This window comes from Peromyscus eremicus, chromosome 10 (genome assembly GCF_949786415.1).
Source record: "Peromyscus eremicus chromosome 10, PerEre_H2_v1, whole genome shotgun sequence".
Lineage (NCBI taxonomy): Eukaryota > Metazoa > Chordata > Mammalia > Rodentia > Cricetidae > Peromyscus > Peromyscus eremicus.
In genome coordinates, this window is record NC_081426.1 from 80,216,636 (window position 1) to 80,243,615 (window position 26,980).

Below are 26,980 nucleotides of genomic sequence, written 5' to 3' on the forward strand. Positions count from 1 at the left end.
CCAAGACAGTTCATATGCACTGCAGGATGTCTCTCATTTCAGCATCAATCTGATGATGAAAAAGAATGTTCTGTAATTTATCAAGCACTTTATTTGTAGGTTAGATCATGTGGAAGATACACTGTAGTCGGAGGGTTTCTCTGGTCCCACCTGTCCTGCCTTGCGGTCTAGACAAATCTCTGTCACCCTAGGTCTGCAGCCAGTTGGACTCAAGTAAGCATACAGAGGCTTATAGTATTTACAAACTGTATGGCCTATGGCAGGCTTCTTGCTAGATAGCTCTTATAATGTAACCCATTTCTATTTATCTATAAGTTGCCATGTGGCCGTGGCTTACTGGTACTTTCATATCTTGCTTCTCCTGGTGGTGCTGGTGTCTTTCTAGACTCTGCCTTTTTTTCCCTGTCTCTCTCCTTGGATTTCCTGCCTGCCTCTAAGCTGCCTTTCCATAGACCAATGCAGCTTATTTATTTTTATTATTTATTAACCAATAGGAACAATATATATTCACAGCATATAGAAAGACATCCCCCAGCAGTGCACAGCATTTGCAGTTGTCAAGGGATAAGATTATAATGATAATACAAGTTTTTCATTATAGAATTTAAGAACAACAATAGAATTTAAGAAGTGCTAATTAGTGAGTGCACAGAACAGATAACAGAGGAGCTTGCTTTGTGCACATGGAGTCCTAGAGGTGCTGATTCTATTCTTAACCTTAAAGCCTGGTGAAAGAAACAGCAATTGGGGTTAGTCATTATCTGCACACAGTGGGGTAAGGGAAGAGAGCAAGTTTAATGTTTGGAAGATTGAAAGTAGTTCAGGAGAGTCTCACAGAGGCACAGAAATAGTCATAGGAGGTCTGGCTGCAGAGAAAATCAAGGATCAAAATTTCTTGATTGTAAGAATAAAAGGAAATAAAATCAGACTTTGATATGGAAACAAGGAAGTACCACTGGATGAATATATTAGCCTTGTTTTTTTTATATAGTTTATTGTGATGTCAGCATATAGATGGGATTGTGTGAGGCAGTGGAATCAGACTGGATTTGTGAGGTCAGTTGTGAAGGTATAATCCAGGGGACAGACTACAGGTAACTAGGACAAGAATGTTGAAAAATATAGGATGGGGACTGGGGAATATTTAGAAGGCAGAGGTGGCAGGACTCAGGATTTAATTTGGTATATATAGAAAAAGATGAGAAATTAAGTATCACTAAATTTTCATTTGGAGACAATGGGTAAATGATGCTGATATGAATCATCAGTTTGTGAAACACAGAAGGTTTTAGATAGGAGGATTTTGGATTTTGGTTATGCTGGGTATGAGTTTATTGTGCTATAAGCAATCACGTGATGAGAAGAGATCACCATAAATGGTTGTATAGAGAGCTTGGTGCAGAGAGGCAAGGTATTGGCTAGAGGTGGCTGTTTAGACACTTACAGCACTCACAGAGAGGAGAACACTTAGGAAAATGTTGTATCACGGACTTGACAATCAAAGACAAACCGTGCAAAATGGAAATTTAAGGAGTAAGGAGAGGATGAAGAAAATATAAAATAGAACAAGAAAGGAAGATCATAGACCAACAGTAGAAAATGATAACATAGATGCCATAGACAGTGTATTAAGGGGCTGGGAAGACAGCTCAGGGAGTAAATTGCTTGCCACATCAGCACAAGGACTTGAGTTTAAGTCCCAGACCCTGCATACAAAGCTGGATGTGGTGGCGTACATGTAGATGGGAGGGAGACGTGTGGAACTTGTTAGCCAGCCAGTATAGCCTAATCAAAATGCACACACATCCACAGGGACACCAGAACACATATGCATGCACACATGAGCGCACACACAGTACATTACTTCAAAGAGGAAGGAATAGTTGTGGGTACCACATGTTTCACAGAGGAGGCTGATGAGGACTGAAGGATGTTTGTCAAGGTTAGCAAGAAGGACTATTGGTGTGACTGCCTTAGTAGTGGTATGGTTTAGCTTCTGGTGGTACCATACCATTACCAACACAGTTACAGCAACAGTTCTGACATAGGAGTTGAATAATTCAGAGAAGGTATAGGGAATCAGAGGACATACTGTTGGCCAAGAAAATAATAAGAAAAGGGAGAAAGAAAACTCTAAGAAGTATTTAAAGTATCATATTTATTAGTTTTGACACAAGGAAAAACAACTCTAGTATAAATTGGAAAGATATAGCAAAAAGGAGATAGGGACTGATTCAAGGTAAAGAATTAGATGGAAGTTAGAGTGAATACTACCAACCAGATGTAGTTCTTGCTATTAATATTTTAACAATAGTAAGTTTGGATTTTCAGTCCGACTATTTTCTGGCGTCAAGACTTGGCTTTTGTCATGACTGGCTAAATTGGAGCTGGAGTCTATGACAGTGGCTGGAAGAAAAGAAGCAGGAAGCTAATAAGAACAAACACTAGTTTCCAGAACAGTATAGGACCTGCTTCATCTTATCCATCTGTAACATGGATTTTAATGTAAAGGGTTGCTTTAGGTTGTTCTATAAATGTTTATGCAGAGAGCTATTGATTTTGTTTAATATATCATAAAGTCTTTACTGAGGAACATACTAACCTAAGGTGGGTATGCCATGGAGAATATGCACTGGGAAAGGGCAGGTGGAAATCGCACATCACTGAAATGGTCAGCCTAGCTCCTACTTGGCTGTTGGCATCTGTTTCTGTTAGCTGGATTCTAGTGAACAACTCCATCAATAGCAGCAGTTTTCTGACTTGGTGAGGCAGCTGTGTTTTGCTGAATTATTCTCACCAAGGTCCAGAAATGGAGTGGGGACATCAAACATCTCAGAACTATCATACCATATCATAACATATCATATCAAGGCAAAGTGTTGATCTGACCTTTGGTCTCTTCTAAATGCCTTAAATGACTGTTGGAGAGTAATAGGGACAATGAGAAATGTAAACAAATGGGATCCCTCTGTTCTGACAGTGACCAACATGTATCTTCTGGTGGATTAGGGTGAGTACTGGTTGGTTGCTCAAGATGCAAGTATAATCATTCAATATCTCGGAAGTCAGTAAAGCTCAGGACTAACATTATCGAAGCAACACAGCTGAATTGGGCTCCTTTCTCTTACATCTCAATTGAGAGAGAAAGAGAGAGAGAGAGAGAGAGAGAGAGAGAGAGAGAGAGAGCGCACAGCATAGCCTCCCACTGTGGCCTACAGGAGAAAACCAAGACACCTTTGTAGGAGTGAATGGGAAGAATGAGAGCCAACTGATAGTGTCTAAAAGAAAGGCTAATATTTAAAAATGATTAACATTTTAATTTTTAATTAAAAATATTTCTTCATAAAATAAGTCTCATGGTAAATAAACACTTATGTAGCCATTTTCTTATTATACTAAAACAAATTAAATGTAGCATTTTATAGTTAAAATATAAGATATGGGCTGGTATCATTTCTCTACAAGTATTTCTATTTATCAGTCTACCTGCCTGTATGCCTGTGTATGTATTATTTACACTCACACATATATATGCATGAAACAAAATGCTATAAAGTAGCATGTGCTCCATGTAAATTGGACTCTAATGCTTGCACTGTTACTCTCTACTTTCATTTTTAGAACCCGTTGTGGGTTCTAACCTATAGATTGAGTAAAACCTGGAAACTATTTTTCTTAGTTTCCTTACTGAGACAACCAGCAAGGTCACCACCACTCCAGGAAAGCCTTTCACCTGCACACACTTCAGGAGCATTCAGAATAGGAACGAAGCGCTGGAGTTCTGGAACACTCTTGCCCTGAGAAGCAGAGGCCAGCAAGGCTTTCCTACCTGTGAGCTGCAGTAGAGAGGAGGTGAGTTGATGGAGCAGCACTTGGAGGCGAAGTCTGAGCGCTTGTCCATCATGTCCTCCAGCTCCCCTGGAGAGGCGTTGGGTGTGTTTGTCTTCAGTCGCTCCGCCAGTCTGAGAAAACAGTTCTCTGTGAGGTTTCACTGGAGGTATTGCAGGGTCATTGCTTAAGCACCACGACAGCTATTTCAGATCATGTACAATGGAAACAAAAGTACTTGCCTGTCTTAGGAAACCTTATTTGTAGAATGGATTTCGGTGAGCATGTTGAAGTTAGAACTGAAATCTATATCTCATTCAAATTCGTGCAAGCAAGCATAGAAATGCCACTGAATTTGCAAGCCAATAGTCTCTCTTTTGAAGTAGCTCATTATCTCAACATTAAGTGACGCCTTTTTCTATTTTCCCTGGCTTTTCACCTTTCTCCAATGTTAAATTTCAAGTTGTTTTAAAAGGTATCCTTCACAGGACTTGACTTAAGTTTTGTGCTTTCTCTTGCTCCTCAGTTTGTTGCCTTTGGAACTCACTATTCAGAGGCACCGAAACGGGAGTGGGGTCCTTTGGCCCTTGTTCCCAGGGGTTTTACTTACTCATTTTCAAGATGGTGATAGGACTTTAGAAAGCCTTTCACTGTTTTCCAGCTTGTACCACCTATGATCTTGGTGTCCCTTCACTTTCAGAGTGGCTGACTTAGCTTGGCTTATTACTTTCTCCAAGAAATACATGCCTAGACCAGTAGTGAGCAATAAGGGCCAAAGGGTGTGAAAACACTTCCAAGCATAAGACTTTCACATGCTAAGGAAGACTTCATGGAGGTCACTGAGGAGATGTCCTATTCTGGGGTTCTTTAAGAAAATGTTTTTGTGAATCTGTGTGTTTACTTGAGACCTGGATTCCAAATGATTTAAAATGGAAATTTATTAAATTGTGTGGAAAACAGCACAATCTTTTTAGAGATTTTCCCCCTAAGAACCCAACACCATGTCTTTTATTATTATGGCCAATTATTTTATTGTTAATTTCTACTTAGTGAAATGCTTCCTCTCCCGTTTAATTGAGAAAATAACTATTGTACCATGTTGTTAATAATTAGCATTTTTACTTCCAGTTCATAAGGATCACAAGGCTGGTGATGGTTGACATTGGGCCAGCATGAAAGCTTGGTTCTTATTGGAGCACACATTGGCAGGTGACTCCAGGGTCCTGAATATTGACCAACTATATGTCTGTGTCTCCATTTCTGAGTCAAGTCCCCTCAGATCACTTATAATTTCTATTCTTGTGGCTGTGATTTAATTGGCCACTCACCTAATGCCCATGGCACACCCTGGACTCCAGGAAAGAGTTCTGATCACCTTTTAAAACTTTTAGCTTTGCCCCTTCTTCACCTTTTGCTCAGTACGCCCTGAATTTTCACTCGTACTTTTCAGTCGCAGAGTTAGACAAGCAGGACAGACACATTTGGAGGGTGAAGGCACGAAATCAGCCACTTACTTCTTCTTGTACTCAGTAAATGTGTTCTCAGAATAATCTGCACACATTTCCTGCCCCCTTTCAATGAAAGAAGTTAGTTGCTTCTTCAGTAGGGGACTCTGTAAAAAAAAAAAAATGCACATCAACATTCCTTGCATGGGAACACCGTCCAGGTGAGGCCGTTAGATCGGATTTCTATGTCCCTGCATCAGGTATCAGCAAACTATTTTTTTTTTTTTTTGCATAAAGCCAGTTAATAAATATTTTCGGCTTTGTAGGTCATATATCATCTCTATTATGGATATTCCACCCTAAATAGCAGTGGTAACAGGCGATGGGCAAACAACATGCATTGTGGTCCTCCAATGTAACTCAATGGCCACTCACTGCAATTTTAATTTTATTTAATTCCCACACAATGAAATATCAGTCTTCTTTTGACCTTTTTCCTTAGTAAGTGAAAAAATGCCATAAACCACATTTTGATTGCTAGCTTGCAGGGCAAGGTTGCCAGGTTTGATCCCTAAGCTTCAGTCTGCAATTTTGGCCTACACTGTTGATAAGGAAACTTGGGGATGTGTACCTGAGTGCTGAAACAGGCGGCGGAGTCCTGTGCGTCACAGCATTCACTAAGGGATTTCAGGGTGGTCTCCAGCACTTTGCTGAGGAATACTTCTGGAACGCGGGTCCTTCTGCTTAGTTCAAATGTATACCTGGTGTCAAACAGAAAAGGAGGGCATGCTTTTCAAGGTGCGTCTGGACTTCAGAATCTGAGATGGGACCCATCTACTATCTACTACTATTCCACCTCTCTACCGAGGCAGTATGGACATCTTGTTTCTGATTGTCATGTTGTTTTATTTGAGACAACCCTGCTCTGCAGCTCAGTTCATTCTGTAACTCACAGTGGAGTGGGTCCTTCATCCTAGGACCCTCCTTCTGTACTTCCTGCCGCAGTCTCCCTAGTGCTGGGGTGACAGGCATGGACTGGCATGCCTGACTTTTTGGTTTTTGTTAATTTATTTTAATTTTATTTAAAGTATAATTACATCCTTTCCCCTTCCTTCTCATTCCTAAAACCCCTCTCGTGTCTCAATTTTTCTCAAATTCATGGCATGTTTTTCTGTAATTATTATTGTAACATATATGTGTGTGCATGTGAATAAATATAACCTGCTGAGTTATTTTATTTACTGTTGTTTAACTTAATTTAAAAAGGATTTAACACAAACCGACTCCCTGTAAACTGTCTTTAGATTAGATGACATTTTCATAAAAACATTTTATTAATGATAGGTTTAATAACTGTAATATACTATATATACAACAGGACATATATAAACATACCATGTTCCTTTATGCTCATATGGGCATGTCCTTTGTAAGAGTATAATACAGTTCTCCCTGCAGCTAGTGTTAGCTGGGTACTTCAAAGCAAGTGTTCTGTACAAAAATATACACAGTCTTCCCACTCTGTCTTATCTAACTATTGTCCATGAACTTATCAAATCAATTAGTATGTATAGAAAGAATGTACATTAGTTTTAGTTTTGTCTAAATTCTACTTTCTTATATAGGCAACTGACATTCTAACCATTTTTCCAAGCTGTAAATTATTTTTATGCTATAAGTGTGAAGATACTCTTAATATATATAACATACTGTATATGTGTTGATTCTCCATAAAACAAGATCAAGTCTCAGTATTTCTATTTAATCTCTTATTAAGTAGCAGTGACTATCAATACTGTTAAGGAAAGAACATTCTAAATTTGATGTTTTACTTATTATCAAATGATTATTCTCCAGAAGCTTGATAAACTTTTAGTTGGTTTGTGTGTGTGTGTGTTTGTGTGTGTGTGTGTGTGTGTGTGTGTGAGAGAGAGAGAGAGAGAGAGAGAGAGAGAGAGAGAGAGAGAGAGAGAGAGAGAGAGAGAGAGAGAGAGAGAGAAGAAATTTGGAATAGAATATGGTCAAACTGGGCAATGACATGACACATACTTATGTTGCCATGATATGTATTATGTGTATGGGGCATTTTACTGTATACAACACTTACGCTGACCTACATTTCTAGATGTGTTTCTTACTGGCTGCCTCTGCACTAAGTAAAGCAATGTTGTCATTCTCAAGTCAGCTAAAGAGAACTCTACATCAGAAAGGCCAAGCTCTTCTGCCAGTGCACACTAATGTCAAGAGGCGGACTTAGGAACCACAGGCTCCTTCTTCCTTATCCAAGTTTAAAGACGTAGAGCCTTTTAAATCAGTTAACAAATGCTTAAGCTCCATAGATGATGCCATATAAAGAGATTTGTGTTTGCAAAGAGGGACAGCTTGCTTTCCCCCAGTCTGGTCCCCTGTGGAGGCAGAAACACACCACACACTGCTCTACTTACTGGTCCATGGCTTGGGTGGTACTCTGACCACACAGGTCTGTCTTTGTGGGCAACTTGATGGCTGGCAATTGAAGTGGTTCAGCAGCTGGCATGAAGTAAGTGCACATAAAAGTGTCCATGGGTGTCTTTTCTTGACAGCACTCTTCAAACCTAGAATTCTTTATGAACGGGCTGCCACATATATTTGATGTGTGTTCAAGCAGCTACAAAGAGAATGGTGGAGTCGTGCAGTTAGTGTTCTTCTTGTTGGTCTCACTAAAAATAAAACATAGGCTTTCAAGCCCTGATATATTTATAAATTACAGTGAGAATGCTCTTAGAAAACAAATGAATACGATACTTGGGAAGGGAGTTCGTTAATACATGAAAGTTTATCACATAAAGTCCAACTTCACTTCTAAGAGACATTGTTTATGAAAACTCCATATTGAATCTGGGTACTTTATGCTAACAAAAACAAACAGAATAATTTATGCTTAAAATAATTAGGACAAAGAGGACACTTAGCTATAATGCTATAAAGCATGTCATTGCTTAAAATGCTGAAAAGCTAACACAAATGCAATAATTGAAGATTAGTTAACGATATGAAGCACCTGGAAAGATGATGTAATATATACAGTTGATAATCCAGTGAAGTCCTAGTGGACATCATGCATCATAGCAAACCGTAGCAAAGCAGCTATGCACACAGTTGTTTGTTTGCAATGGAAAGACCACACAGCACAATGCATCTATACTAAATATGGAGACTGATATTCATCTGATGTAATTACCTGAATCTGTATCAACTTGAGAAAATTATGCAAATTGAGAAAGTAGAAAAAAATTTGATATGCTTACCAAATTGTACAAAGTATAAAAACATTACCAGGCTTGGATAGTGTCAGCACTAATAAGACTTTATGCCATAGCTGAATTTTAAATTATGTTCAATTTAAATATAATACTGAAAACTATAATTAAATTTAAATAACCATGTGTGGGTAATGGATACTCTGCACAGTACAGGGCTTGGGAATCCGAGAATCTTGTCCTTGTATGCCTGTGGATTTTTGTCACTGTTTGTGTGGTTTCAAATTACCGACCCCCTCATCTGTGAGTCATTCTTAAGAATGTATTTATATTTCATAAATGCATGTGAGGATGCTGAATAATGCACATGAAAAGCAGCTGAGAAAACTGTCTGGCAGTCAGTTCACAGTACTCAGTTCATCACATGATCACATGGACTGCCTTACCTCTCTGGCCATGCAGTCCTCTGAGGTAGACTCACAACATCTGGACAGGACTTGAGTAAGTTCTTCAGCTAGTGGCATTACATCCCCCAGGCTAGCAGTTGGCACTTTTTGGGCTAGTTTTATGAGATGACTAGATAGTTAAAAATGAATTTGTTAGTTAACCCATGTTCTTAGCTTTCTAGTTTTCATTACAGACATGCTACTGAGAGGAATAATGTAGTCTTTGGCATCAACCGATGAATGGAGCACACCAGCCGTGTGATCTGTGCTACATAGTAAAGCTACAATTCTCAAGATTAAACTATCCCCAGTGAAGGTTTTTAACTATTCAGCACTGAGACATAGCTTCTCTTCCAGCCAGATCTTCACACACGTTGGACTGAAGGCAGTCCATGATGTCAATGTGGCGTCTCACTATCTTTTAAAATGTCTTATAAAATCACCTTTAATTCAGCACTTTTGTCACTGAGTTATAGAATGTTTTATGTATCCTGAACATTACCTCCGTAATAGTCATAGTTTGCCAGTGTTTTCCCTTATTGCCTCTTCCCTTGCTTATTATATCCTCTAGACAGAAGTATAAAGTTTGATACAGTTATTTTTGCTTTTGCTTTTCTTCTGTTTGAGAATCATATCTAAGGAATCATTGTCAAAGCCAATGCCTTGAATATGTCTGCCATTTTCTTATACGAGTTTTATAGCTATAAATATTACATTTAGATTTTTAGTAAGTTTTTAATGGTGTGAGGTAAGGGTCCAGCTTCATTCTTTTGCATGTAGCTGTCTAGTTTCTCAACACTGTTAGAGAAATTGCCTTTGCTGTGTTGTATACTTTTAGCACCTCTGTTGAAAATCATTTGACAAAATATACTAGTTTAGTCTAGATCTTCTATTCTGCTCAGGGATCTATACATTGCTTTTCATGTTAGTATCACACTAACTTGATTATTGTTGCATGGTAGTTATTTTAAGCCTCACTGTTGTTGTTTTGTTTTGTTTTTCAAAAGTATTTTGTCTATCTAGAGTCCTTTGAGGTTCTCTTATGATAACTTATTCATTTCTGGATGGCAATGAAGTTTGGAGCTTGAATGTCCACCACATGGCAATTGTTTGAATTCAGGTGATAATGCTGGAAGGTGCTGGAAGCTTTGAGAGATGGGTCTTCTTGGGAAGTCTTTGGGTCATTGGGAATTGACTTCCAAAGGGCATTGTAGAACCTCCTCTACCTCTTCTTGCCATTTTCTCCAACTAAGAGCTGAGTGGTTTGCACTATAATGTGCTTCCAATCAATATGCCACCAGAGGCCAAAACAATGGGGCTAACTTACAATGAACTGGAACCTTAAAACTCGTACTGTGAATAGGTTGATTAGCTTAGGTATTTGTTACAGTAATGAAAATCTGATTAACAAAGACTTTTTTCATTAAAAAAAATGCCATTATGGCTTTAAGAGCTTGAATTGACTACACACATTGATTTAAATAGTACATTTTATTTCATTTATTATTTTTAATATTTACTAATTTATTGTTTGAGACAAGGTCTTACTATGTACCCTAGACTAGCCTGAAACTCACTATGTAGCCTAGGTTAGCCTTGAACTTATAGGAAGATATTACTTTCCTGCCCACCAGTTCCAAATAACCAACATGGAGACTTAATGCAAATTATAAATGCTCAGCCAATAGCTCAGGCTTGTTACTAGCTAGCTCTTCCACTTTAAATTAACCCATATTTCTTATCTACCCTCTGCCATATGGAATATGGCTTATTACCTCATTTTCTACACATCCTGCTTCCTCTGTGTCTGCTGGCATTTCCTTTGATTCCACCCTTCTTCCTGTCATCATTCAGTTTGGCTGTCCTATCTATACTTCCTGCATGGCTACTGGCCAGTCAGTTTTTTATTAACCAATGAGAGTAATATATATTCACAGTGTACAGAAGGATTATTCCACAGAAAACTTATGACTACCCTCTTGCTTCAGCCTCCCAAGTGCTGGTATTGTAGGTGTGCATCACTTCACTTGGCTAGTATGGCATTTTCATAGTTTTAAGTCTTGAAACCACAAGTAGGGAGTGCCTTTCCACTTATGGTGTAATCTTTGATTTCTTTGAGCAATGTATTATACCTTTCATTGAGCATGCTTTTACAGTATAATTTTGAAGCACTGATATACTTTTATGTTTGTATACTATAGTTGAGATATTTTCCATTCTAGAAACATTTAGAGATTATCTAGATTTTCCTTATTAAAAGTATGGCAGTAATATTTATAACTTAATCTTTGTTCACATCAAATGCTAATCCCTTAGAGTAAATTCCTGACGCTAATTCAAGTATAACCTAAGGTTAATTAAGGAATATATACGATGGCTCTGTATTATGACTACATATGTGATACTTGCAAAACATACCTTCTCAGTGTGAAAGAAGAATGAAGGCAAAACTAGAGAAAGTGCCATAGAGTGTGTATGTGGTTCTTTAGCGGGCTGTATTCTACAGCTTCTTTCACAGTGTTATAGAATATATAGTGGAGGACTGAATTTCTAACCATGAAGATTGTATGGAGTCTTTACCTAAGCCTTGATTTCTCCTTTCCATATGCAGCATATTGTGAACAGAGTCTATTTGACAGACTGGTGAGAAGTGATGACTGTTTAATCTGGAGTCTCTAGAAAATAACAGAGAGAATTATATTAGATAGTGAAAACCAATGAAATACAGTATGAATAATTAGCAGAAAGGGGTGTTTTAGTTGTTTGTTTTAAAATCAATATAATGCTGAACCCTAGCACCATAATTTATTGATATCTCCTTAATGGCATGAATATTTTCCACTTAACAAAATGCAATGAAGTCATTTTAGAGACTTTTGCTAATTACAAAATCCCAACTTCTCCCATTATTGAACAGAAATGCCAGTTTAGGATGGAAAAATAATATATAACTGTAATAAGTAAATGGAGCCTACCTCCTTCAAAAAGCATACAGTTGGGCTTGGAGAAGTACAGCAGGATCCAACCATAGAGAGATAACTCTTGGTGTAGCCGACTAAAAGTGGCAGAGGAGCTTGTCCATAATTACTGGAATATTCATATAGAAATCTGGGGGAGAAATGGGATTGATTAAATAAATTATAGGAAAACTCAACTTTTGTTAGTATTTTGATAAATAAAACGTGCTTGTTATATTGGTTCATATCTATCTATCTATCTATCTATCTATCTATCTATCTATCTATCTACTTTTCTACCTATCATCTATCTATCTATCTCCTATCTATCTATCTATCTATCTATCTATCTATCTATCTATCTATCTATCTATCTATCTATATCTATCTATCTATCTAAGTATGTGTATGTATATACGTATGTATGTACATATAGTGTGTGTGTGTGTGTGTGTGTGTGTGTGTGTGTGTGTGTGTGTGTAGGCTAGAGGTTGACATCAGCTATCTTCCTCTATTGCTCTCTACTTTAGGTTTTGAGACAATGTCTCTCACTGAACCTGGAGTTTACCATTTTGATTAGACTGTCTGGGTAGCAAGCCCCAGGGATTGGGTGCCTTTGCCCTATCCCAGTGTATGGGTTCTCTGGATCTGAACCCAGGTTCTTATGCTTGCTCAGCCAACTCTCCAGCCCATTAGGTCATGAAATCACTACAAATTTAAAGAACTAACAATAATACTGGCAACTATAAAAATGTATTTATTTTGAAAAATGGCTTCTTTAGTTCTCATGTTGTCTGTTTCACGTGAGAGGTCATCTGTCTGTTTATTTTATTTACGGTCTCGCTAAGAGCATCACCAATGGTAGCTGCTTAGTAAAGTGCTTGTTGAATTAGTGATAGTGAATATAACTAGGGGAGTTACTCTTCATTTTCATTTAACTTTGCTATCCTAGAAAATTCCCATATATAGTCAACTTATGTGACAAGAGCAATCATTTTGATTCTTAGCAACACTTGTTCCTGGGGCTTTTAAAGACACTCTGAGGGCTGGAGAGATGGCTCCATGGTTCAGAGGACCTCCTGCTCTTCCAGACCTTAATTCACTTCCAAACAACCAAGTCAGGTGGCTCACAACTACTTGTAACCCCAGCTTCAGGGGATGTGACGACCTCTGAAGGTACCCGCATATATATAAAAATGAGGTAAGTTTAAAAAAAAATTGATAGAAGACACCTGAAATCTTGGGAAAAATATCCAAAAAGTAACAGAAATGGGCATACCCACCAATATGTATGAAATTATGAATAGTTTTAATTTTATTTCGCCCTTTATCTTTGCATGTAGATATTTTCATCATCATGAGTGTCTTTCCTCCTTATTTTTGTCCTTATTTAATTTGTTTTTTTGAGAGAAGGTTTCAGCATATGGCCGTGGCTGGCCTGAAACTTGCAGCAATCCCCCTGCCTTTGTCTTCAGTGTAATCCCTAAGGCATTCCAGGCTTCTGTGATTATGGGCCACTTCATTTCTGTACATTTTATAACTCCCCAAGATTAACATTTTCAGCGTGCAGCCTGATTTCTCATATAGATTAAACAATAAAAGGTCCACATTACATGTTCACTTTGTAATATGTGTCATGCTTACAGCTGTTTCTGAAGGTGTATGGGGGTAGAGGGCATGTATTTCTGTGTTTTATTGGAAAATATTTTTGTTGTTGTTTGTTTTTGTTTTTGATTTTGTTTTGTTTTGTTTTGTTTTGTTTTTGAGACAGAGTTTCTCTGTGTAGCTTTGGAGCCTATCCTGAAACTCACCCTGTAGTCCAGGCTGCCTTAAACTCATAGCGATCCACCTGCCTCTGCCTCTCGCCTGCGCTACAACCACCTGGCAGGAAAGTATTTTAAAATGTGCGCAGTAGTAACATTACTTCCATGTCTGCATGATGCAAGAATCATTAGTATAAGGAGAGTCACCACAGACACTTGCAGATGTATGAAAACAAGTCATGCGATGGTGGGAGTTTGGGGGAGTGGGTGGGTTCACTTCCCATTATGTAATATCACTGTTTTTTTAAATCTTTGCATATAGGATACTATTTTTTCACTATCATGAGTTGTCTTTCCACATATTTTTGCCTGCCTGCTTGCCTCCCTCCATCCTTCCTTTCTCTCCTTCCTTCCTTTCTTTCTTTCCTGCTTCCTTTCTTTCTATTTTTGAGAGAAAGCCTTCCCATGAGGCCTGACTGCTCTGGCACGTGCTGTGATGACCCTGCCTTTGCCTCCCCAGTGGCAGGAATCTGAGTTGGTGTAGAAGAGCTGTAGGTTGACTTAAAAAGAAGATCACTTACTGATCAGCAAATCCCTTTGGATCTTTCCTGAATGCCTCACAGATCTCATCATTTGTTGGTTCTACATAGGTGGGAAATTCTTGTGGCTGGTGACTGAGGGCAGCCATGCAGAGTTTCCGCTCCAGGCCCTCTTTGGTGCAACACTCAGGAGTGCCAGGGTGTACAGGAAAAGGGGCATCACTTTCACAGGACTTGATAGAGAGCTCCGAGGTCTGCAGTGAGAGAAGGAAGGGAGAACAGGAAAAATCTGTACAGTATATGTGAGTCTCCATTCTGTATAATACATAATTTGTAATGTAAAATTTTAATTAGTAATCAAATTTCCACAGCGTGGCTTACAAACATACAAAGTTGCACAAGTTTGGTTATGGGCAAGTAGACTCTTGTTTATGGTAATCAATGACACTTTCCAGATTAGAATGAAACAACTTTCATTAATAAATGCACTGTGCTTATGGAGCTGCAGCCATTTGACCTTTATTATATAGCCTGGTGTTTCTCAATGAAGGGACTTTAGCATCTCTAGGGGAGGAGCACTTGGAGAAGTTCTGGTAGGGACGCTCATCTCATCTCCCACCTGCTTTTTGCAGTTAGACCAAGAGCAAGGAGGACCTCCTTGGCCTTTTCTCCTTCCTTTACTAAATGAGCAACCTTTGACGGGGTCGGCTTAAGCTTCCTGCATGTTGCAGTTCCCTGTCATTTCTGCAGCAGGATTTGATATTACTCATCCAGCATATAAATCACTTGCGCAGTAGGTCGAAGACAGGGACTGAAAGTCTGTGTTCCCCTAAGTTTCAGGTCTTATTCTTGGCAAGTGATGGAAACCAGCGGTCACTGTCATTTACAGCCTCAGCCCTGCTAGTCTCATTCATGCTGAAGGATGGAATGCCACCAAAGCAATTGTAGGGGGAAAAATTTGGAAGTAATTTGATACTTGAAATAAACTGGTATAATGGAAGAGATATAGAGAAAAAGAAATAGAAATTACCATGGAAAAGTCACCTTGGTGTTTATATAAAAAAGTAATTTGATATATATTAATTATCCTTTTAAGGTACATTTTCCCAAGAAGGAGAGCAACATGCTGAATGAGTTGTTCAAACCAATTCATCATTACTTGTGCATACATTCCTTCCATGACTCCTAGAAATGAAGAATTAAGCTGCCTTTGAAAATCATCTCTCTCCAACCAATCTCCTTTTCCTTTTCATTGATTTCCCTAGAACCTCCCCTGGGTTTTCCTGTTTTCAGTTATCCCACAATGAAAGTAGAAGTTGAACAAACATCAGCACATGACAAAATAATAAATAAATGATTAGAATGAGCAGGATAAAGGTGTTGCATGAAATCTGCCCACATCACCTCTCCCTAAAGCTCCAATCTCACACCTCAGCAAGGCAGGCAGCAGCAGATCCATGTGGTGAGATGGAAAAGAAATGAACATGTATTTTGTTGTTTTGAGTGTGGTTGACAGTCTGGAGCATATCCAGTCTGATATGGTACAGAGTGAGGCTGAAATGATGAGCATTGATGAACTTGGTGGTGAAAGAATTGACATAAAATAGAAGCTGAAGGGGGCAAGTAAAGTAATCAATGGGCAAGGATATCCACTGTATAGAATCTGTTCTAGTAATGGTGTTGAGCAGACATTGATCTTTCTGTGGAGGCCGTTAGCCAAATCTACCTATCATCATTTGTATAAGGGCTAAACCACATTAGTAAGTTTTGTCTACTTTTTCCACCTTTATCAGTTACTGTCTGTACTTTGAATTATAATTTTTTTCATTCAGAATTTCAATTTCTATGTAAATTCTGTAGGGGAGAAAAACACACACACATGCATATGATATGATATGATATGTGAGTTTTTTTAACACTCAAAACCTAATATATATACAAACTGTGTACATAGTAATATTTGAGTGTCCCAAATAATTTGAGGCCAACATTTAGTTATTCTGTGGCCACTAATCCTAACCTTAACATTGCAATAAAGATGTATACAGGATTTTAAGCTACACAGCATGTGTTAAAATTATTTTAAAAGGTTCATGAGTTCTTTGTAAGGGTTCAGATTTATAGGGATTTAAAAATGCCTTTTTCAGAGTCCAACCTGGATTTAAATCCTACACACACTTCTCATTAGCAGTGTGTGTTTAGTAAGTCATTATGTTACTTTACCCCAGTTATCTTTCTTTTGACACTTTTAGCAACAATGAGGGAAAGGAACTGAGTACTAGAATAAACGTGGGGGCTAAAAATAATATCCTTTGTTTTTCCTTGCGACTGGGAGTAGGTGGCTTGGTGTCTAGAGTGTCCTGGACAGGTGACAGGAAGGTCTCCGGCAGTTCCTTTCTCTGGGCCATGGTGGAGATGGCCAGACCCACACTTACCCTGGTGTCATAGCAGTTGGGGTCAGCCCCCTCTGCACAACACTCTTCAGTTAAGGCGACAACTTCCTTCACCAGCTGGCTGACCTGTTCGAAGGTGCCACTGGGAAATTTCCTGCTGTATAGGATGAGTGACCTGAGGGGGGAAGTGATTATATTAACTGGAGTTGAATTGTTCTTTTGTTTTTTGTTTTTGTTTTTGGCATTTTGACTCATGCCAAATAGGATATCTATTTAACTTTTAAGTGAAATGTTTCATACATTAGCTTTTTTATTTGACTAATGGTGATAATACGAGGTTACATGTCGGTCATTTGCTCTAGGAAATTTATCTTGTATACAGTAAGAACTGGATTTGTAGTTCCCATCAAAACAGCTTGCAGTCTGTTTTGAGCTTACCCCAAAGAATGTACTATGTAGGCCATTGCTTGTGTTTTCCAGAGTCCAAAAATGGACAGTTCTAATTTACCTCAGAAACCTGTATCTACTCTCTATTACAAACTTATTCATTAATTGACAAGTGGTAGTTTCTTTGACCGCAGTAACTGTAGTTCAGCTGGTGTCTCTGGTTGATCTCCATATGTCTGATCTCTTGGTCCACAGTGGTCCAGGGCTCTTTCCTCATCTCAGAGAGCAGTTTGGCCTTCTGGGATGTGGAAGTTAGCTTGTGCTCACTTTGGTTCATGGTCAAGTACCCAAGAGAAATGCATGGACACTGCAACTTACAAAGATCTGAAGTCATCTTTCCCCAGCATGGCGAGTTCATTGCAAACTTTGTCCTTTTCATAGTCTCGGCCTAGAAAGCAGATAGAGAAAATAGGTGGGTTTTTTTCCTTTTAATGAATATTACACTAAATAGATATGTGTAAAGTGCTCTTCAACATGATCCATGGTAAAGGCATTTCTTAGTATCTGTGCACAGTTTCATTTGGAGGTATGCTTTCAGCTATTTTCTCACAGTAAGCCTCAATTTTATGATTTCTACTGTGTAGCAAGAAAAAAGGCAGAAAGCCAAATTCATGTTAAGAATAAGTCAAATGTTACACATCAGTTAGTGAGTTAGAATCACTAACAAGAAAACCATTCTCCTCAGTCTGGATAAAATGCTGAAGGTGATTATTGCTTTCAATCTCTCTATTTCCCTCTCTTCCTTCTTTCTCTCCCTGCCCACTTCCTTTCTCCTTCTTTTTTCTCTCCTTCTCTTTTGTTGTCTTATGGCTTCAACAAGACAAAGAACAAAAGGAAATGGAGAGACTTTTCCACTCCAAGGTGAGTTTCCAGTTGTGTAAAGTCTGAACTTGAAAGAGGCCAGTGCTTGCAAAACCTGCTGCCTGACTGTGACCACGCCAGACTCTAAGGACTTCAGATAGGGAAGCGAGGGTCTAAGGAACAGTGTGGAGTAGTTCCTCATACTTCGGGCGTAGTAAAAACAGTTTCGTAACCACTAGTCCTTGTTAGGTTTTCCTTAGAGTTTGATATACAGTGGACAGGGATCTGATTCAACTCCAGAAATCTAAATGTAATGAGGCAGGTAAAGTAGCCTAGGGAGCAAGGAAGATAGCTGTGGGTAGGAACCAGTGGTCCTCAGATCTGATACAGACCAAATGAGAGAGCAAGAGGGCCTGGAGTCACCTTTATTTTGTAAGTTTGGAATCTTTTCCCTAAACCTCTAGTATTCAAAAGTCACAAAATAGCTCTGTTAAAAAATGTTTTACCTTTTTAATGCACACTAAATAACTGTTTTAAGAAGCTCCCTCTATCCAACTAGTTTTATTTGTGTTGGAACTTTTATTGTGACAATCCAGTAGTGTGCAAAGTGAATTCCATATGAAAGTGGGGTACTATGGATGAATATTTTGAGAAATATTTTGTTTCTAGCTTTTCAATTTCAGAAGTCTCATTTCACTAAACATGCTGAGTTTCATTTCACATGTTACAGAAATGCAGTATGCATGAAAAGATGCTGTAAATAAGCATTACCTATTAACTTGTCCCAGGAGTTTTGAGTAAATCAGAATATACTTGTTTGCACACAAGTGTTTTGTATCTCATAGGAATTGCATACTGCTTTAGTTAGGGAGAATACTGCTGAGAGAAAAGTGGGAAATTGGACTGTGAGAATTAAAGTCATTTTGGAGCTGTGTTTGCTGGATCATTTAGCCTTGGGTGAGAGAGGACACAAATGAAGTCTCAATGGGTGGCACTGGCATTGCATTAAAGTACAAAGTATAATCTTAAAGAAATAACCCACAGAGGGAGGCATTGCTATGATCTTTCAGATGTATGGCCTTGGATGTATTTTTGGAAGAATTAACTTATACAGGAGACAATATCTATTGTGGATGGTTGGATATGTTAATCCTTTCCTTATTGCACACATACACAAAAGCAGTAAATTGCTGAAACTGATTTGTAATGTAATTATTGCAGATTGATTTCTCATACTAATGGAATACTTTATGAAAAAAATTAAATTTATTTTACTATTTGCATGGTTGTGTGCATGCATACATGGGAGGGAGGGAGGGAGGGAGAGAGAGAGAGAGAGAGAGAGAGAGAGAGAGAGAGAGAGAGAGAGAGAGAGAGAGAGAGTTACATGCATGTGGGTTGCCAGAAGCTTCAAGGCAGTTAGTTGTGTATTCTCCCTCACAGCCAGAAGTGGCTGCTGGGAATGGAGCTTGGGTGTCTTTCAAGAGCAGTGTGAGTTCTTAACCTCTGATCCATCTCTCCAATCTGAAAAGTATTTTTAGACTAATTAAACTCATTTAAAGTTAGTTAAATTTATACGGTGAGTGAATTATAAATATCACATTTTTTGTTCTTTAATGTATCACTTAGAAAAAGAATGATTTAGACTTCAGTGTGGTGACAGAGATTGTTGGTATAAAGTTAATGACTCTTGTGAAATCATGTTCACACCAAGTGACCTCTTTGTACTACTTAATGTTTACAAATTTCATTAACGATTTTTAACATCATGTCCAATTAAATCTACATTGTGAAATATTCTGGTAAATCATATCAAAACTTGGACTTTTGAAAATGAGTTGTACTTACTTTTGGGAAATTCTGTTGCTTCTTGCATATTACAAGCACTTCCAACAAATAGGACAATATTCATTCATTCTTTCACATGTGCCACAGATGTGTTCTATGACATTCACTCTCTGCCTGACACAGCATTCACACTGAATGTGAGATGTGATGGGACCAAAACAGGTTCATCCTCATCCCCATGGATTGCTCATTCTGATAGCAAGAGCCAATGAAATCCTCCTGATTTTGGTACAAAGTCTACAAAGAAAGATGCTTTGGCTTCTTTTGCTATTGTAAAGACTTTCACTAACTCCTGATTTTGTCCCATGCAGAGAATGAATCTTGATTAACAACAACTTGAGTCAATATTTTACAGAATGCTATAGGCTATCTCATGGAGCAGTTTTTTCTGTTTTCATGATGCCCAATTTTGTTAACCTTTAAATTTGTACTCTATGAATGTTCAACTCAAACAAAGATAATTAACATCATAATAATAGCTAAATTATGAGTACCAATGATTGGAGTAGCACTGTAGTAAATACTTGATGCATAGCATACCCTTTAATGTTTATAGAAATGTAGTAAAATGTGTAGTTTATCACAGCTCAGTCATTGTTATCTATACTACTCTGTATATACAGTGTGGATAGAACTTCATCATTTATTTATTTGTTTTTTTTTTTTTCGAGACAGAGTTTCTCTGGGTAGTGTTGGTGCCTGTCCTGGATATCACTCTGTAGACCAGGCTGGCCTTGAACTCACAGAGATCCACCTGGCTCTGCCTCCCAACTGCTGAGATTAAAGGCGTGCACCACCACCACCTGGCGAACTTCATCATTTAAAAACATTTTTTTTTCTAAATTGATGATGATGATGATGATGATGATGATGGTGATGCTGTGTGTGTGTGTGTGTGTGTGCATATATGTGAATATGTATATGTCCACAGAGCCTACTGAAAGAGGGTGTCAGATCTACTGGAACTAAAGTTACAGGTGGCTGTGAGTTGCCTGATATGAGTTCTGGAAAATGAACTCTTCTTTTCGAGAATAGTGAGTGCTGTTAGCTGCTGAGCCATTTCTATAGCCCCTAGAACTTCATCTTTGTGAGATATTTTTAGAAAAAATTATGTTTGCTAATTAGCATAACTGTTTTGTTGCATTTGTTTCTGTGAGTTAGAGAATCACTTTTAGATTTGGCACCATTTTCTTTATGATACTAAAAAATTCATTGTTAAAATACCTTTCTGAAGGTCTAGTTATGACAGTCATGTCTTCATAAGTTCATTCTAAGTTTTCATACTCAACCCTAACTTTTAATTTTAAAAGACAAGCTTACAGGGTTTGACATAGGAAAATAGAAAGGACAGAGTATTGGCTGAATTTCTCAGTGAACTTCTTTGGTCTCGGCAGACACAAGGACTTAAAATATCATTGGACATTTATGAGTGAGTCTTATAAAGGAGATCAATGCTAATTATATTCCCTTTAAGTGAACTTCCATTTTCTATGAAAGATATTATTGGGAAGGGAACTTTCCTATAATAAACTTCTAAGTGAACTTCCAAACTAAGTAAACGAATGCAAACTTCTAAGTCCTGGGTGCCTGTCAGTTTTGTACACAACATGTGTAATTTCACGGAGCCAATTTATTAAGCATTCATTGTGAAATTTTAAGAAATTATCCAGTTGAGGATGTCTAAGTTGTGTGTCTGTATTGTACTTCTTGAATGAGGTGACATAAATAGTAAGTGGTGATGATCTTCTTTTGTTGGGTCGTTACATATGATCTGCTTCATAACTCCAGAAAATAACTCAAAATAAATTAAATATAATCAAATGAAAGACTTAGCACTTTTTAACTACTAAAAACAATCATAGTAGAAACTTACATCATAATGGTTTGAGCAATGATGTTTTTTATATGTCTTCAAAAAACAGGCAATAAAAAGCAAAATAATTGAACAGTTAAAATAGGAACACATGAATTTTTTTTTTTTTTTTTGGTTTTTCGAGACAGAGTTTCTCTGTGTAGCTTTGTGCCTTTCCTGGAACTCACTTGGTAGCCCAGGTTGGCCTCAAACTCACAGAGATCCACCTGGCTCTGACTCCCAAGTGCTGGGATTAAAGGCGTGCGCCACCATCGCCTGGCAGGTATTTTATTTTTATTATTTTATTTTTATGTGTCTGAGACTGTGAATGCATGTATGTGTACTCATGTACATGCCTGGTACCCGAGGAGGCCAGAAGAGGGTGTTGGATCACCTAGAACTGGAGTTATAGATGGTTGTGAGTCACCATGAGGGTACTGGGAATTGAACCCATGTCCTCTGCAAGAGCATCCAGTGCTTTTAAATCCTGAGCTATTTCTCCAGCTCCCCTATGCACCGAATATTTAAGACTTCAAAGGAAATAAGATGAAGATAACCCACAGAGTGAGAGAAATTTAAAGCTACATATATAAGAGATTACTATCCAAAATATATAAGAAAATCACATCAAGAAACAAATAATAAAATTTAAAAATAGTAAAATGACAATTAACATTTTGTAAAAGAAGAAATACAGATACATGAACAATTTCTAGCAGCTATATGTAAAAGTTTACAACAGGTATTTGAAGCATTCTCAATATCATAAAACACCAGGGAAATGTAAATCAAAACCACAGCAAGATGTTATTTCACACTTGTTGTTACAGTGGTGATTATTAAAAAGAAGAAAGATAGTGTAAGGATGCAGAGAACAAGGAATTATTATAGAATGTTAGTGAGGATGCACTTCAGAATAGCCATATGGAAAACAGTGAATCAATTCTTAAAAGAACTAAAAATACAACTATAGTACTATATTATCCAGCAATACTACTTCTGGGTAGAGAAACAAAGAAATAATGTCACCATGTTGATGGAATCTTTGAATTTCCATGTTCATTGCAACAGCATTATAATCACAAAAATTAAGATATTAAAATAACCCATGTGAACCAGTGGAAGAGTGGATAAACAAAATGTATTATTGATACACAGTACATTACTATTCAGCCTTATAAAAGAAGGAGATTCTATTAATTAGCAGTGTGCCTGATCCTTGAAATCATTATATTAAGTACAAATGGCTAAGAACAGAAAAAAAAATGTAACATGATTCTATCCATTGAATGTGAAGAGTCAAACTCATAGAAATGAAGAGTGCAATGATGTTTATTAGGAGCTGCAGGCTGTGGGGGGCAGGAATGGAGTTGTTGGCCAAAGAGTTTCAGTTAGATTGGAAGAATAAGTCTTGAGACTTTTTTTTAAAGAACATAAAACTTAGTCTAATGTGTCTTAAGATACTTTATATCATAAGCATGATAACAATGGCAGATACTCATGAAGAGTTTATTTCTTCTAAAACATGAATTCCATATTAGCATTTGATTTTCCTCCTGTCATAGCCTTCCAGCTGTAGTGCTGGAATTCCATGATTATGACATGAGCCATAAAATCTGGCTTTCACTTTTCCTATAATAATCAAAACTACATTTGAGGTTAACACTCGAATTTTGCAGTATTATACAAAAACTTCATTGAACGAAGCACTACTCTGAACCTGGGAATTACAGTGGGGAAATAAAATCTAGTTCTCTCTTTCATGCTGGTAATTATATGACACATTTGTTATGACAAACAAATGAGTAGCTGGAGAGAGGGTGAAGGATGGAGTAGTAAGAAGAAAGGTGGATCAGGATGAGTGGATGGAAGTTGGGAGCGGTTGGTACTAAGTGAGGTTGGTTGGAAACCCTCACTGTACATGGCCGTTGATACTCAGACAACTGAAAGCTGTCATAGCCATTTGGATATGTGCAGGGTCAGTGTTCCAAGGAGATGGAGGAGTTGGTGATGAGCTCTGGGGTGCGGAGATAATACAGCGTGGAATGGTTGAGGCCGCTGTGACTGGAGAAGAATAGATTGAAAAGTAGGGTGGAGGTAGTCTGTAATACAATTAGATGGAAGCAGGTGGTAGACGGGAACCTCTTGTGTTATTTTGAGAGACATCTTTATCTTCTTACATAGATTGAACCCATGATCTTTTAAAGGGCGTGCATGTTTATTCTTATACCATGCACATGATGGTGACTGCATACCTGGCATTGTGCATTATAGCGGTGAGCTGTGACATTGCCGTTGATTTTCGGGGGGGGGGGGATAATATTTCTTTTGATGATGACAGTAGCTACTTCTCTAACTCATTTTGAGCTATTTTGTAAAGAAGAGGAAGAAGAGAAAATGTAGTTCATTTACCAACTCTAAAAGAACTTCATTTTTTTGCAGTTTGGTGTTATACTTAATAGAAATATGTATACAGAATAGTTTAAAAGTCTACAGTTGTTTATTTCCTGTTGACGATCATTATCTTAGGGACTACAAAGCTGTGTCAACAGTTCTCTTACTTACTGTGGGAAGAGCACAGGGGAAAGACAGCCGCAGCTCAGTGCTGGCTCCATTTCAGTTCTTGGGAAAGAACATAGATCAGCCAGCAAGCACTGCCTCTGCAAGTCTTGGGCCAGCAGAAGTGGGTGGCTGTTTTCTTATGATATCATCATGATTTGGCAGATTTGCTAAGTCCGTTTTTCCCAAGATATGTCCAGTTCCCCAATGCCCTCTGACAGAAAAGAACAGGGCATCTTCAGCAGGTATCATTTCAGACCCAGTTTCCAAAAGACAGCTCCAAAGATACCATCACTCAGGAAAGATCCAGGGTGTTTAGAAAACTCCGATTTGAATAGGGTTTCTTGTGGACTATCAGAGCCTTGATGACAGTTAAGGCATTGATGGTGAACTACGGAGTGGAGTGACACATGGCTAGTTTCTTAAATATGCCAGGCCATAGGAACAGTTTTCAAGATGTGTCTTGTGTACATGGTGTTTGGAACAGTGTGCTAGGAAACTGTTAGGTCTCTGGGAAGGTGACAGACTTAGAGAACTACCGCCACTCCCCCAATTCCACCGCCAAACTCCTGCTAGTGCCTGTTCTGAGCTGGGGACGCTGCATTCCCTCAGTCTGTGCGCTGCCACTTCCAACCAGCAGGGGGCACGCTCAGCCTCCAAAGGGTCATAGCATGGCTCCGGCTGGTGCGATTGGTGGTACTGACCAGGGAACAGATGAATGAAGCATTTCCTAGCAGGGCTCTAGGGGCCACACTTGATGTGACAGAAGGGAACTATGGATGAATTCTGAGTGGCTTTCCCTTGTACATGTGTTTTACATGGCTCTGGGTATCATCTGGCCTACAGGACGTGGGCTGTAAAACTGAAGTTGCTGCGATCCTTGAGGGAACTGATTTGACTTTTTTTTGGCATGTTTCCTCTGGGACTATGGCTCCTGAGAATGTTGCAATAGAGATGGGAGAATGCCCTTTTGGCAGAGGAGGCAGAGCTGATGCCAGCTGCCGAGTCAGCAGGACTCCTGTCAACTTGTGGTCTCCACAGACATCTCCAAGATCTAGCTACTGCTGGACTTTTGATTTTGGAGATTCAGTCTGAACCAGCGTCAGTAGGATTTTCCAGGTTATCTGTGTCCCCAGAAACTCTGTTGCAAATATGCTTTTGGCACTCTCTGGGGCATTCATTACCTACACAACTCATTTATCCATTTATATCTCTTTTTCTAAGATTTGTATAGTCTTAGCTAAGGACTTACATCTGACTTAAGCATCTGTGAATGAATAAAACCGAATTTAACATAATTAAGATAACAAAAATAACATGGAAAAACATGAATGTAGGGGCTGGAGAGATGGATAAGTGGTTAAGAGCACTGGCATCTCTTCCAGAGGACTCAGGTTCAATTCCCAGCACCCATATGGCAGCTCACAACAGTCTGTAACTCCAGTTCCAGGGAATCTGGCACCTTTACACAGGCATACATGCAGACAAAACACCCATGCACATAAAATAAATAAATCTTTATAAAAATGTGAATGCAAAAAGAGTAAGATAAAGTCAAGACTGAGCTTATGCATGCCATAATTAGTAAGTTGTGGTTCCTGAGAAGGCACGCATCCCTGGTTAAATATGTTACTATATGACTATAAATGGATGACCTAGATGAGTCTGTTAAGGGAGAATCCTAAACAAAAGCCTTAATTTGACAAAGTAGACTGTATGCAGATTTCCTTATGAGCATTACAGAATAAGCCAGAGGAGAAGATTACTCATAGGAAAATTTATGAATTTATAAATTTTTAGACACCAGAACTATGCAATGAAGGATTAAACTAAGGTTAACAGGTCTGCAGAAAAATAAATTGAAGCTTCTAAGGAAAGTTTTCAAGCTGCAGAATTTATGAAGTGGCATACATCATGTAGTCTGCTAACACTGTCAGAAGTCTTAAAATATCATGAAGGTGAACATACCATTCTAAGGGAGATTTCCACAAGAAACGAGCTCCATTACTTTGTTTATCGGTCTATTACACAGTTACCAAAATTTCTTATTTTGTGTGAGAGGTATTTTAAAAACTTTAATTCCTTCCAAATGCCCAAGAGTAAGATTCCTTAATGAGGATCAAAGAGATCTCTCTGATGGCTCTCGGGACCATAGTCAGTGTAATGCTGCCAAGGAGGATAAGCATTTTGGGAAAAAATGCTTAGTTGTATATCAGAGTCTCCAGTTACATTATAGATCTTATTCATCCAATATGTGAGGGATAATTAAAAGGTCTGTAACTCTACCTTATTTCATGAGTCTGTTTGTTTTGAGATAGTCTCAGGTAGCTCAGACTGGCCTTGTGTAGCCAATTCACCAGGAGGCCTTGAACTCCTGTCCTCCAGCTTCCACCTCCTGCATGGTGAGGTTGACATCATGCACCACACCCAGCTCCATCTGGTGTGGGGAGCATTTCTTTCCAATGCTGTATGACAAAGCTGAGCTCAGATCAACCTCACTTGGTCCTTCTTTCATTTTGTCTTCCAAATCATCCACCATTTCATCTGTTTCTTACTACCTCTTCAGTTTTTAAATAGCACTAGAACATTAAACTAGTAATAGTTCTCAGTCACAAGGGGAACCTTACCTCGCTCTAGAGCATGCCCAAGTGCTATGGCCAGCAGGAAAACTAGAACCCTCTTCATGTTGTGTCCAGGGAGTCCTGCGGCACCTCTTCTCATCTGCAGGTCACCATGCAGAGGACAGGAGCAAAGAGGTACCAGTCGCCTTTACAAATGCTCCTAACTAGGAACCCATCAATTATTAATCTCCACACAGAAGCAAGGGACAGTCAACCTTGTCCCCAAAGAAGGAAAATAATAT

At 38.5% G+C, this 26,980-nt stretch overlaps 1 protein-coding gene across 1 annotated transcript; it reads right to left on the minus strand.

Annotated features, from left to right (window-relative positions):
- Gc (GC vitamin D binding protein) lies at positions 1-26,980 on the minus strand. The gene is made up of 12 exons (XM_059275219.1): positions 26,745-26,980; positions 17,376-17,445; positions 16,653-16,785; positions 14,260-14,471; positions 11,934-12,066; positions 11,539-11,633; positions 8,959-9,088; positions 7,718-7,920; positions 5,905-6,034; positions 5,343-5,440; positions 3,830-3,962; positions 1-49 (listed from the first exon to the last, which is right to left on the minus strand). Exons 1-12 carry the CDS (start codon positions 26,836-26,838, stop codon positions 11-13), a joined length of 1,470 nt encoding a protein of 489 aa, XP_059131202.1. The 5' UTR covers positions 26,839-26,980; the 3' UTR covers positions 1-10.

Bases quoted from the DNA above. Each gene is read 5' to 3' on its own strand.
- Gc (XM_059275219.1), bottom strand. From the start codon at position 26,838: ATGAGAAGAGGTGCCGCAGGACTCCCTGGACACAACATGAAGAGGGTT. The intron at 9,089-11,538 runs GTAAAGACTCCA...TTAACTATCTAG, and splicing joins AAGGAGAAATCAAGGCTTAG to TCATCTCATAAAACTAGCCC. The intron at 50-3,829 runs GTAGGAAAGCCT...TTTCATCATCAG, and splicing joins CTCTCTACTGCAGCTCACAG to ATTGATGCTGAAATGAGAGA.